Here is a 13,148-nt window from a genome sequence, read left to right on the forward strand (position 1 = left end):
CCCATGCCCATTTCTTTTTCTTGATTCCAACTAAGATGTCATTAACTCGCGTGTGTTCCCTCACCCAATCTGCTCTTTTCTTATCCCTTATTGTTACACCCATCATTCTTCTTTCGATACCTCGTTGCGTCGTCCTCAATTTAAGTAGAACCCTTTACGTAAGCCCCCAGGTTTTTGCCACGTACGGGAGTAGTGCTAAGACACAGCTATTAAACACCTTTTTTGTGAGGGATAATGACAACCTGCTGTTCATGATCTGAGAATGCCTGCCAAACGCACCCCAGCCCATTCTTATTCTTCTAATTATTTCAGTCTCATGATCCGGATCCGCGGTCACTACCTGCCCTAAGTAGATTTATTCCCTTACCACTTCCAGTCCCTTGCTACCTATCGTAAATTGCTGTTCTCTTCCTGAGACTGTTAAACAATACTTTAGTTTTCTGCAGATCAATTTTTAGACCCGCCCTTCTTCTTTGCCTCTCCAGGTCAGTGAGCATGCATTCCGATTGGTCCCCTGAGTTACTAATCAAGGCAACATGATCAGCGAATCGCAAGTTATTAAGGTATTCTCCATTAACTCTTTCTCCATTTCTTCCCAATCCGGGTCCCTGAATACCTCCTGTAAACATGCTGTGAATAGCATTGGAGAGATCGTATCTCCCTGCCTGACGTCCTTCTTTATTAGGATTTTGTTGCTTTCTTAATGGAGGCTGTGGAGCCGCTATAGATATCTTTGAGTATTTTTACATACAGCTCGTCTACACCCTGATTCCGTAATGCCTCCATGATTGGTGAGGTTTCGACTGTATCAAACGCTATCTCGTAATCAACGAAAGCTATATATAAGGGTTGGTTATATTCTGCACATTTCTCTATCACCTGATTGATTGTGTGAATATGATCTATTGTTGAATAGCCTTTACGAAATCCTGCCTGGTCCTTTGGTTGACGGAAGTCTAAGGTGTTCCCGATTCTATTTGCGATTACCTGAGTAAATACTTTGTAGACAATGGACAGTAAGCTGATCGGTCTATAATTTTTCAAGTCTCTGGCGTCTCCGTTCTTATGAATTAAGATTATGTTGGCGTTCTTCCAAGACTCCGGTACGCTCGAGGTCATGAGGCATTGCGTACACAGGGTGGCCAGTTTTTCTAGAACAATCTGCCCACCATCCTTCAACAAATCTGCTGTTACCTGATCCTCTCAAGCTGTCTTCCCCCTTTGCATAGCTCCCAAGGCTTTCTTTACTTCTTCCGGCGTTATTTGTGGGATATCAAATTCCTCTAGACTGTTCCCTTTTCCATTATCTTCGTTGGTGCCACTGGTACTGTATAAATCTCTATAGAGCTCCTCTGCCACTTGAACTATCTTATCCCTATTATGATATTGCCGGCTTTGTCTCTTAGCGCATACATTTGATTCTTGCGTATTCCTAGTTTCTTCTTCACTGATTTTAGGCTTCCTTCGTTCCTGAGAGCATGTTCAATTCTATCCTTATTATACTTCCTTATGTCAGCTGTCTTACTCTTGTTGATTAACTTCTAAAGTTCTGCCAGCTCCATTCTACCTGTAGGGTTAGAGGCTTTCATACATTGGCGTTTCTTGATCAGATCTTTCGTCTCCTGCGATAGCTTACTGGTCCCATAAGATTGTCGTTCATTGCTTCAACACTAAGATCCTCTTCCTGAGTTAAGGCCGAATATCTGTTCTGTAGCATGATCTGGAATTCCTCAATTTTCCCTCTTACCGCTATCTCATTGATCGGCTTCTCATGTATCAGTTTCTTCAGTTCCCTCCTCAAGTGTAGGCTAATTCGAGTTCTTACCATCGTATGGTCACTGCAGCGCACCTTGCCGAGCACGTCCACATCTTGTATGATGAGAGGTTTAGCGCAGAATATGAAGTCTATTTCATTTCTAGTCTCGCCATTCGGGCTCTTCCACGTCCACTTTGGGCTATCCGGCTTGTGGAAGAAGGTATCCATTATCCGCATTTTTTTCCGTTCTGCAAACTCTACTAATAAATAACTCTCCCCTGCTGTTCCTAAAACCTATGCCATGTTGCCACGCTGACTTGTCTCAAGCCTGCTTCTTCCCTGCACTGGCATAGGAGTCACCCATTGGCATAGTGTTTTTTTTATTTGAGTTTACCCATCGCCGATTCCACATCTTCATAGAAGCTTTCGACTTCCTAGCCATAATGACTGGGTGTAGGAGCGTAGGCCTGTAGGACCTTCAATTTGTACCTCTTAAGTTTCACAACAAGACCTGCCATCCTCACGTTATTGCTATAAGATTCCTGTATATTACCGGTTATATCCTTATTAATCAGGAATCTGACTCCTAGTTCTCGTCTCTCCTCTAAACCCCGGTAGCACAGGACGCGCCTTTTTAGCACTGTATATGCTTCTTTTGTTCTCCTAGCCTCACCGAGCCCTATTATATCCCATGTACAGCCCGATAATTCCTCCAATAGCACTGCTAGACTCACCTCACTAGATAACGTTCTAGCGTTAAACGTTGCCAGTTTCAGATTCCAATGGCGGCCTGTCCGGACTCAAGAGATTCTCAGCACCCTCTTCTGCGTCACAGGTCTGACCGCTGCCATGATCAGTTGCTTCTCAGCTGCTCGGGACTGAGGGCCGGGATTTGATTGTTGGATTCATATGGGAGGTTGTTGCCAGGTACTGCATCAGGATGGCCAATCCTGCTCTGGTGAGGGCATTACCGGTTCTAGTCACCGGGATCAGGCCGCACTCCAGGCCTGTTTATGCAATTTTATCAACACGCGGATGTTTTTTATCAGGTGGAAAATTCCGGTGGAAGGGGTGGCATTAGAGCGCCTTAAACAATACCAACTCGGACCACTAGAGTAGTCAAGTAACGGTTTTATTGTTCTTTTTCTTAATTGTATACATGCCCCTAATACACTGCTAGAACACAATATGCACACTCCGTTGCATTGGTGGCGAAACGTTTGCTTTTGTTGGCCGCAGGACCAGGATCAGGCGGTGGCCAGGTGACCACAGTGTGACGTAAAAGATGGGGCGGACGGACAGACGGAGCAATCGACCTTAGTTTTACCGAGCTCATAACTTCTATCGCAGTACGCCGTGGCCTGCCACAAGAACTTATCCAGGCAATGTCAGGTATTGAGGCTTTCCGCCGGATTTTGAAAACAAAAGTAAGTGGACTATCTCTTCGTTATAGCCTTCTCTGAAGTGCACGAGAGGGAAAATGACAGTCGAACGTTAAAATGTAGAAACGTATTCCACGTTTTGTTTATTGCCCGACGCCGTGCGATTGGCTTACAGGAGAAGGGCGGCGGCGAAAGGACGGTGGTTCAGCCGCAATTACTTGGATCCCTGAAATCGTGGCAGAGCCACTTCAGGGTGTCGAATACCTCGGCGCCGCATTTCTTCCTGACGTCCCCGAGGTGAACGTTGAAGAGCATCAATGCCATTCGACGACGGATCCGGCCGTAACTCCTGCGTGCCTGGAACACCTGCGTGAAGACAGTGCATCGCTCGGTTTAAGCAAAGTGTTTGCCACAAAAGAGCGCCTAACTTGGCGCATGCGCAGTACATTTTCAGTGGCAGTAACCCGCTGCCAAATGTGTAACGCTATTGTTGGGCGGCGATTCTCCGATGGGAATATGTTCACTTGGCGGGTCTTGGCGTGCATCATCGGATCGCGCAGTGCTCTGTTGGGTCCAGTGTTCGATTCAAAAAAGACACCGGCCTAATTCCACGTGCACTTTATTGTGTTTAAGGTTCACCAGCACATCAACTCGGTAAATCGAGGATGCGCATGCGAAAGCTGTCACAAACACCACGACGTAGTAAAACGCGTCTTTGAAATCCACGATTCATGATGTAAACCGCATTCAGCACATGGCGAAGTGTCGTTCAGGAGCTCAATCGACAGCGTCCTGCCTCTTGGGGAAGCAAATGTGCAACTAACGGTAGTACGATCGATTTCGCTTCATACGTGCGTCAACTTCACTGTTGCGTGCGGTTCCCGAAACGCTTTTTATGGTACATATATATATATATATATATATATATATATATATATATATATATATATATATATATATATATATATATATATATATATATATATTTGTCATGTTCAATTCGACAACACAAATTTCAACGAAGTTTGCATGAATTACAATGTGTGTGGCATTATATACGTTAGCACTTAGAAGCCGCAAGTTGTACGAGGTTTGAAAAATTGGTATGACGTGTCATATGTATGTCTGCAATGAAACATCGAATGGATTCTGAGATAGCTTATTTCACCTACCCTCCAAGAACAGCGAGCATAGATCTCGATGTCTCCCTTCGTGGGAGGGGCTGCTTCTCTCATGTTTTCAATTTGCTAGCGAGAGTTTCGAAATTCCCGACAGGAATGTATTCACCTTGCGAGTCTTGGGGTATACAAATGCCCGACAAAGGCGCACAACAGTCGGTTAAGTTCGACACCCGTAGCGTAACGGCTTCGGCTTCACGCGACGCGCACTACATTTGGCATGCATTCCGACGACACAGGCTGTTCCTTTAAAGGGGCCCTCAACTACTTTTTATCGAAGTGGCGAAATACATTTGAAGTGAAGATAGGCTACCTCAGAACCACTTTGCCGCAAAAAGTACTTCAATGAGTTCAGAAGAAGCGGAGTTGTCGTCAATCAAACACGGCCTCAGCTGTGCTCCCCTTCTTCCTCCAATGCCTTGCACTGCGAAGCCTACGGCGGAGACGTCACCGTGGCGCGCAGTTCAAATTTCCGATTTGGTGCCTATGCCGCGCTAAGCGTAAGCGAAACGCGGCTGTCCTCAGAGAGCCGCAGTGCACTTAGCCACAGGACTCGTGGCGGCACCTCGTGGCGGCACCTCGTGGCGGCCGCGGTGCAGCCGAGCGCAGCGACCAATAGTAGCCGCGTATTGGAGTGTGCCTTATGACGAAATAAAGAACACAAAAAAGAGCGAGGATCATGGGGTTTTTGAAACGAGAGCGTTTGAGAAAAAGGCGATTTCGCGCACCGCTTGCGCGCCCCACGGACCGCCTACGACAGCAGAACTTGGCTGAGATGTTCACAAAAGCGTATGCTACCCGCGGTTATTCCACCAAGCCCGAGGGCTTGTTCAGAGCCCCTTCAAATGCCCTTTGGAGAAACGAAATCCTCCTTCATTCAAAAATGAATGAACCGCGCCCGCAGCAGGCCAACTGCTGCCTCGTTGGCTGCAGAGCTAAAATTTCAAGGCGCCGACAGCCTAATTTTCGTAGCACTCATTTTCTTTAGCGAAACGGAAAGCTTGCCCTTGAGAGTGTCCAATCCTGCAGTGGTGACGAGGAAAACGTCGTGGGAACATTTTAATTGAGCGAACAGCGTTCGTTGGCTCTTTCGCCACTCTTGTGGCCGGTGGTTGGTGTTCGAACTTTCACCGACGATAGAAAAGCGCCGAGGCAAAGACAGCGCGCTCGCGCGCTATAGAGTTCAGGGCGCGTTCGCCGCCTAGACCCAACTTTTAACACTGAGACTCACGTGCTGTCCACCTATGCTACCACTAAGGATGTGTGGGTTAAACGCCCCTTTCATTAAGGAACTGAGCATTGAAGGAACGAATGCTACCTCGGGAACCTCACTACAATGAATATGTGCCCTAAAGAGAATCATTGCTTCGAAAAAGTGGAAAGTGTAATAGCCTTATTACACTATTCCGGTCGTTTTCGTGGGTGGAGGCACGAAGGTGGTCGGATGTCGGGCGAGAAAAGGCAAAGAAACGCGTTGAGGGAAAGGGTGCGTGCTTTCAGGCAAACTAGCGAATGAGCGACAGCATCTAACAGCGTCCCCCTTCTGCTTTCTCCGGTTCCTCCCCGCCACTTGTTTGCCAGGGAGCACGCACCCTTTCCCTCGCTTACCGAGTAGAACGGTCGAGCGAGCTACCAATTGACATGTGTACTCCCTCCCCCTTTTATCGCCCTTTCCCGCCTCTTGGTTACGTTAGAGCTTACGCACGACGTCCCCCACCCCCTGCACATTCCTCCTCGCCCAGCTTCGCACCTTGGTTGCCCTAGAGCTAGCGCCCTTGGGCGCCTTTGCAGCCGACTTACGTACAGCAATGTGCGGTCTCGTCGTGGGCCGGCAACGCTATTGCCGAAGTTCCACTGTAACGCGCTCCGACATAAGGTTTTTTCGAATTACAATGTGAAAGTTATTATCTCAATTTGAGCCGCGAACAATATGCTAAATTAAATCACTATATATATTGATTTTTTCATTTCCATTAAAATGATATGACGTGTCCCGAGTGATCATCAGTCTCTTTAATTGTAGTGTAGCTACGCTTCTATCGCTCCCGCCCGTCCGCTCTGGCGCACAAACCCCAACTTCATTCTACGGGACTAAAGTGTCAGACATCACAGAAACTTGGTCTACCAACATAACTGAACTTAGGTACGGTTCTCTGTAGTGTTCGTTTATGATTTTCCCCATCAAATTTGGGGCAAAGGAAACGTGGGTCACAACTAGACGCAACGCGTAGCCGCACTGACCTTGTCCCGTGCGCTGGTGTAGTACTCCGCAAAGGCGACTTGATTCCTGCTGTTGTTGCGGATGAACGTTCCGTATATTATGTACGGTTTGTCAATATACTGCGTTTTCGGGTCTAAGGAACTCCGTTGGCCACAAATCTGAAACAAGGATAAGTTTATGTACACATCTTTGGCAGCTACAAGTCGTTTATAGGGTCTGCCTCCATAGACAACGTGTAAATTGTTTGCTGACTGTATACCGGGTGTTTCGGTGAACGTTTAAAAACAAAAATGCCTCTGGCAGGTAGCACAATTCTAGTCAATGAGCTGGTCTACTCGAATAGGTGTTACTTGAACAAAGAATTGAAATGCATAACCAATTAGCTATAAAAAATTCACTAATTTTTAAAAATAATTACCTTACATTGCAGTTCTAGCAATTCTAGCAGGGGGAGTTCGCAAAGCAGATCCACCTGGAATGAATTCTCAGGATGACACCAGTTTCGAGATATTAATTCCAGAAGTTTGCGGATAAATGCACTGGCGTTTCATTTACTTTTGTGCTTCAATGCATGGAACGACGTTTCGTTATAAAAGTAAGTGGAACGGCACTGGTTTTTTAGCACATATTTCCTAAATGGTGTTATCCACACAAGTCGTTTCAAGTGGATATGCCGTGCAGTCCCACCCGCTAGAAGTTGTAAATTGCAACGTCAAAGTGCGCATGCTCTGTATGATTGGGAATGTATACGATCAAGATTACAAGTTCGAACATTCACGAGCTGCTCCTCGGCGACCATCGGTGCGGAAAACTCAGATTAGCGAGGTGATATTGACGCCTACAATCTCTCCACAGAACTTTCTACACAACTTAATAGGCAAAAATCTGGCGCTGCGATCGATGGGTGGTATACATGGAGTTGTCTACAACCTCCATGATTCTGTTCTAGCTCCATTCATTCTTCTGGGGAGCTACTTATTAGGTTTGATGCTTCTAAATTTGAAACCATTTCTAGTTTTCTAAATGGAGCAAGACAATACTTATCGTAGCCAATGCAAAATTATTGCGAAATGTGGCCTACATAAGGCAATAGGGTGTTAATTATTGTAGCATATGCAAAATTATTGCGAATTGTGGCCTTCATATGGCAATAGGGTGTTGAAAATTGTGCATCTGAAAAGTCGCAAAAGCAGTCCAAGGACACAGCGACGAAGTTCAGACAAATATATGTACTAGTCGTCATTCTCATACTGACCTAACCACCATAATTGCAGCTCGCATTGACCCTAGCGCAAGTGTTCCGTCAAGCAATGCTTGTAGGAAACCCTATGCATGGATGTGTTTCCTCTTGTTGCATATCCGTCCGTTGTCTCTTCGAATAGCGTCATTTCCTTCGTGTTCTTAGCAGCCACTGTGAGCGAGCTCCGCAGAGCCCTCTGGTAGATCGAAGACACCTATATACAATTTTCACCGTGCTCCAATGGGAGCCGCCATGTTTGATCACGTGGTGACGCGTCCGTTGCTTGCCTCAGCCGGCCTTTGCTGCGTCCGATTTCAAAGGCAGCACTGGTAAGGCGCAGCAAGTCACCATTTCGGCGCTTGTCGACGTCAATAGAGAGGTTTATCTTGTCCGGTAATCGGGTAAACGCAGGCTGACGGGGCGTTGGGGCGGCGGTGTAAACAGGCTGCACCATGCAGGCCGCTCCCGTTTACACCTCCGCCTCAACGCTTGCGCTTACCCGAATACCGGACAAGCTAAGCCTTCTCTAATGACAGCGTGAATGGCACTTAACTTTGGCCAAAGCATAGGAAGACATGTAAATGTCGCATATTCCTCGTTCCGAGTTCATTATGCCTTGTTTAACGGTCACTGCCGCATGGTGCGCGTGCAAGAAAGCAGTGCTAGAAATTGTAAAAACGTGCTTTCAAATCGGGAAAACTGTCATTCCTAAGCAGTTTTTTCTTTATTGATTGCCAATCGCTTGTAAGCTTCCACCGTTTGTCATGTTTTTGATTCAGTAACTTTTTATTGGTGCGATGTCGTAACACTATCTTTTTTTTATGTAATCGATCGTGGATGTGACCATTGCGTTGGATTTGTTTATGCCGCGCTTCGTGCACAAAACATCCTAGTTTCGAGGTCTTAGAGTACAGCTTGCAGAAAAGGCAGACGCATTCAGTTTCGAACATTTTTACGCGCCAAGTGGAAACCACGCATTGGTAGGCATACTGTCTAATGGTCGGCATACTGTCTAACGAATGCACTTATGTCTACTACGTGACTGTGAAGTAATAAAACGAAGGACACCGACCAACAGAAGTGCTAAAAAATGAATAAATCTAAAAGACCTCATCCCGTGACTGTGAGTCTCAGTGATGTTCAGTGAATGGGGTGAATATTCCTGGATAAAAAATATATATATATATATATATATATATATATATATATATATATATATATATATATATATATATATATATATATATATATATATACAAGCGCCAGAGAGTGTGTACTAAATTTGTGTTTTCCGGCAATCATATTTTTTCGCGAACTTTGCCTTTGATAACAAATACTTGAGAAAGGTTTCACTAGAGAAAGGCCTTGGTTTTAGTTATATAGTGGTTCGACATTTTACTCCTGGATTTGGCGCTATAATGAACAAGAACGAAGAAAACCTGACGGGTCAGTAGCTGCAGTGAACCAGAGCTAGCGGAATGCCGTTTTCGAGTAATGCATGCACCTTTGTTTTATGCTTTTATTGCACACAAGTATATAGAAATTCTAAGCTCATTACTACCGTCGGCGTCGCCGTCACGATGACGTTCTGTATAAAATCCAAAGGCGATAACACCGTCGCCGCGCGCCGTATTCAGTATTTGCGAGGCTGTTTTGCAGAACGTAACTACGTCCGAACAGCTACCAGGCGTCTGAGAACGCTAGCGCCATGAGCGCCGCCGCTGTCGGCGCAGCTGGGCACAATATCGACGCTGCATAGGCGAGACTGATGGGAAACCGTTAAAATTAGTGAGCGGTGAGCGAAACATTAGATGCGTAAAGAGCACTGGCGTGGGTACCTAAGAAACTGCATCTCTTTAGTATTTAGAGCTCTAATAGGGTTTCGCTATATTTAATGATTTAGAATAAAGCGCATCCATACATCATTGTGAATGAATTTTTTTTACGATTGTTCTTCGCGTTCTGCAACGGCCAGAATTCCGACAAATAAAGCGGTCTAAATCATAAAGCCTTGTGAAAGGTACTTTTCCGTATTTTCCGTATGTCCGTATTAAAGCATACAGCCAAAGCACATCGCGAAGAGCTTATACGTACTATACCACATCAACGTCGAAGCCCCCGCTGACGACGACTGCGAAAATTCGCGAGGCGCAATAAAAGCGTGGCGTTTAGCGTTCTTAGACCTCACAGTGGATTATGAGCAACGCGATAGTGCTGAGGTTCCCGATTTATTTCGACCATCTGGTGTGCCTTAATGCGCGCCTAAATCCAAGTAGAGCAGTTTTTTGCATTGCACCCCTATCGGAACACTCCTGCCACGACCGAGAATCGAGCCGCTGCGGAGGCGACGCGGCAGAATTAGGCAAGCAATGGCTAGGCGCGACGCCAGCGCCATCTGTTCGTAATGAGCGAACTAGTCGGTGCAAAGGGGGCTCTTCTAGGGCTCGCAGTTGCCTTGTGAAGGATCAAAGTAGTCTGCAGCTTCAATGCTGTTTTTGGGACACACCCAGACTTCGTCGCCCATGGGCCAGACCGATACTATTCCGTAGTCACGTATTTTTTTTTTTTTCAAATTTCGTCGTACTGTTAAATTGGCTATCTTCTCAGCCTTAATTAGCTCGCAGGGCCGCTATACGTAAGGCCGCTCCGATTGGCCGAAGAAATGCCAACACAGCATAATTGGACAAATCTCCAGATAAAGCACTTGTACATAGCTTATATAGCGCACGGCAGAGATGCACTATGTGCCACGAGATGGGGTGACGGTCAACTCACCGCGTCGCGGCTCGTCAAGGCCACGCCCGAGCACCTGGCGTAAAGGCTGTCTCCCAGGTTGTGGGCGTCCTGCTTCAGCACGTAGATCAACGTCGCCATCTCCAGAGACAGGCCGACCAAAATTCTCGTGTTGGCGTACGTAGTGTTGGCCAGCACGAAATGCCAGTGGCTCTCCTGCACAACCGCGCGCGGAGTCATGGCACATTCAGAATACGAGGGGATAACATAAACCGCGTGAAGGGTAACGACCCTCGGTGTATGTCCATGGCCTTGGCGACATGACGAAAAGAAGAAAAGGACGCACAGCCAGGTAGATTCCAGCCTGTTTCACCAACACAAGAACGTCCGCGCGACCCTGTAACCTCCCCCACCCCCGCCTCCCATCAAGGGCACTCTCGCGGGCACTCTCCCCAGCACCGGTCATCCCAGCTCCCCAGCACCACGGCAGCCGTCAACCCTCCCCCCCTTTTTTGTTTCCCCCCACCTTCCCGTCTGTGAAGTGCTCCGAACCTCCCGTGCTCCCCCTTCCTTTCTTTACAAAAGAACCTTTAAAAGTTGCACACCGCCACCCCCCGAAGAACAACCCCCTGAAGAAGGAGCCGAATAGGCTCTGAAACGTCTGGCTAATAAAATTCATTATTTGGTTGGAGTCAGTATCAACTCCTAAGCAGTTTCCCAACCAGACAGGCAATTCTGTCGAAATGCTTAGCTTCTACAATTTTCGCCTTCACACTTTACACCTAATTAGATTTGAGAAGATGACTAATTAATTAAGAATAATTACCTAATTATGTGGAATTAAGAATATTATTGATTATCTCCAAGCGGCGACAAACAACATTACCTTGGTTCTCTGCTGATACGTAGAATTTGCATATTTTTAAAGTTTCACTCAAGTTACGTGGGACACCGTGTATGGCAGCCTAGCGTTGGGTTGTTCCGGGCGTTAGGATTTCCGAATCGTGTCGAGTACCAATACAACAGCAGCTACCGCTTGGGGATACATCATATCTTTTTTCATTTGGCCTAAATAGATAACTAGTTCCAATGAATGAATAAACTTCTGAAATATTATAATTAGATTAAAAGCAATGAGAAATTGGCAACACATGTGGAGGCCCCGTCTTCTCCATGAACATTCCCTTAATATGTCTTGTGGCTACGGTTAAAAAGAACGTCGAGAGACGCTTCCTTTTAATTTTTTTCTCATTCCCCCATAATTCACGGTGAGGGGGGAAGCGAGAGCGCACAATACAGCTGCACATCTTTCGCCTAAAACCCCTTAAACTTCGTAAAGTAGCGGCACGCTTTGAAGAATGCCTCCTCCTTCTCGTGCGCTCTGGCCGAGGCCGACGCCGCGTTGCTGTTGGCCTAATAGCATCACGTGGGCCTTCGCGCCGTGCTTCAGCGCCATTTTTGCTCGAGAAGCGTCTACGGAGTGGCGAGGAGCCAAAAGAGACTTTTAGCGTGTCCGCTATTCCGGCAAACCGGGACTTTGGGCGGATTACCGGATGGTCGGGGGCGTAAATGTAGAGGTCGGGGCCTGGTGTTGTAGAGCTCAATCAGACAAACACAGAACTAAAATTGCAGTAACCCACTTTATTATGCTTCGCTGCTGCTCCAAATTTTGGCAGTGGCGTAATTGTGTTCACAATTACGCCGCTGTCGAAAACTAACACCGCAGCTAAGAAGAATATAGTAATTGGCTATGTGTTTAGGTGGTTGAGCTTTGCAACACCAGCTGGCGCCACCAATCTGGCCGCTCACGTTTACGCCCCCGACCATTTCCGGTAATCCGCCCAAACCGCGCTGGTTTGCCGGAATAGCGGACACGCTAAATGTCTCTAATGTTGGCGCCGTTGCTACGTTGGAGCGGTGTAGGCGGCGCTACAGTCGAGGAGGGAGCCCGACAGAGAGCAGAAACGGGGAGGAGTGAAGGCTGAGCAGGAGAGTGTCGCTAATTGTTTAAAGGGCTTTACTTTCGCCTGGTCACAGCGTCGCCCCGTACCCACCAGGCTTGGGAACCTTGGCACGTAGGTGAAGAGGACATTCGGCGGCGCGGCGTAACAGTTGTTGTCGTCCTCCATCGAACCGACCGAAGATATGGCGATGACGGCATCGACCGGGAACGTACTGCGGAGCGAGAGTTCAAGCATACAACGCTGCTTCAACCACAACACGGACTCCGAGATCGGGCGGCGCGCACCGCGCTCGATCACGGGGGACTATATGAAACATACATTGAAGCTGCACGTTTCCAAACACAAGGGGACGCGGCTCTCGTTAGTGCATATAAGGGCACGTGTATCTGAGGAAGTATGCATAACTGCTACGCGTACAGCCCCATTGCAGTTATCTCCGTTTCAACAATTGTGGGTTGAATGTCTGATTGTGAGAAATGTCGCAGCGACGAGCTCTTGTGATTTCGGCCGCTTGCGGTTGTTTACCGCACAAGAAGAGACTGCGGACTGCGCCACTGTGTTTCCTTTAAAATCTCGCCGAAGTCTCCGATCGAACCCTCAAAGTAGCGTGCCCTACAGCAGCAGCATACGCCATACGCGCTAAAACACCCGAGCTGAGTACATTGGCTCCCCAT

The 13,148-nt window shown here is 47.1% G+C and overlaps 1 protein-coding gene across 1 annotated transcript; it reads right to left on the reverse strand.

The window, feature by feature from the left end:
• Nucleotides 1–2,990: 2,990 nt before the first annotated feature.
• Nucleotides 2,991–12,732, reverse strand: LOC126534899 (uncharacterized). The gene is made up of 4 exons (XM_050182112.2): nucleotides 12,565–12,732; nucleotides 10,553–10,726; nucleotides 6,558–6,695; nucleotides 2,991–3,504 (listed from the first exon to the last, which is right to left on the reverse strand). Exons 1-4 carry the CDS (start codon nucleotides 12,706–12,708, stop codon nucleotides 3,343–3,345), a joined length of 618 nt encoding a protein of 205 aa, XP_050038069.2. The 5' UTR covers nucleotides 12,709–12,732; the 3' UTR covers nucleotides 2,991–3,342.
• Nucleotides 12,733–13,148: the final 416 nt, after the last annotated feature.

This window comes from Dermacentor andersoni, chromosome 7 (genome assembly GCF_023375885.2).
Source record: "Dermacentor andersoni chromosome 7, qqDerAnde1_hic_scaffold, whole genome shotgun sequence".
Taxonomy (NCBI): Eukaryota; Metazoa; Arthropoda; class Arachnida; order Ixodida; family Ixodidae; genus Dermacentor; species Dermacentor andersoni.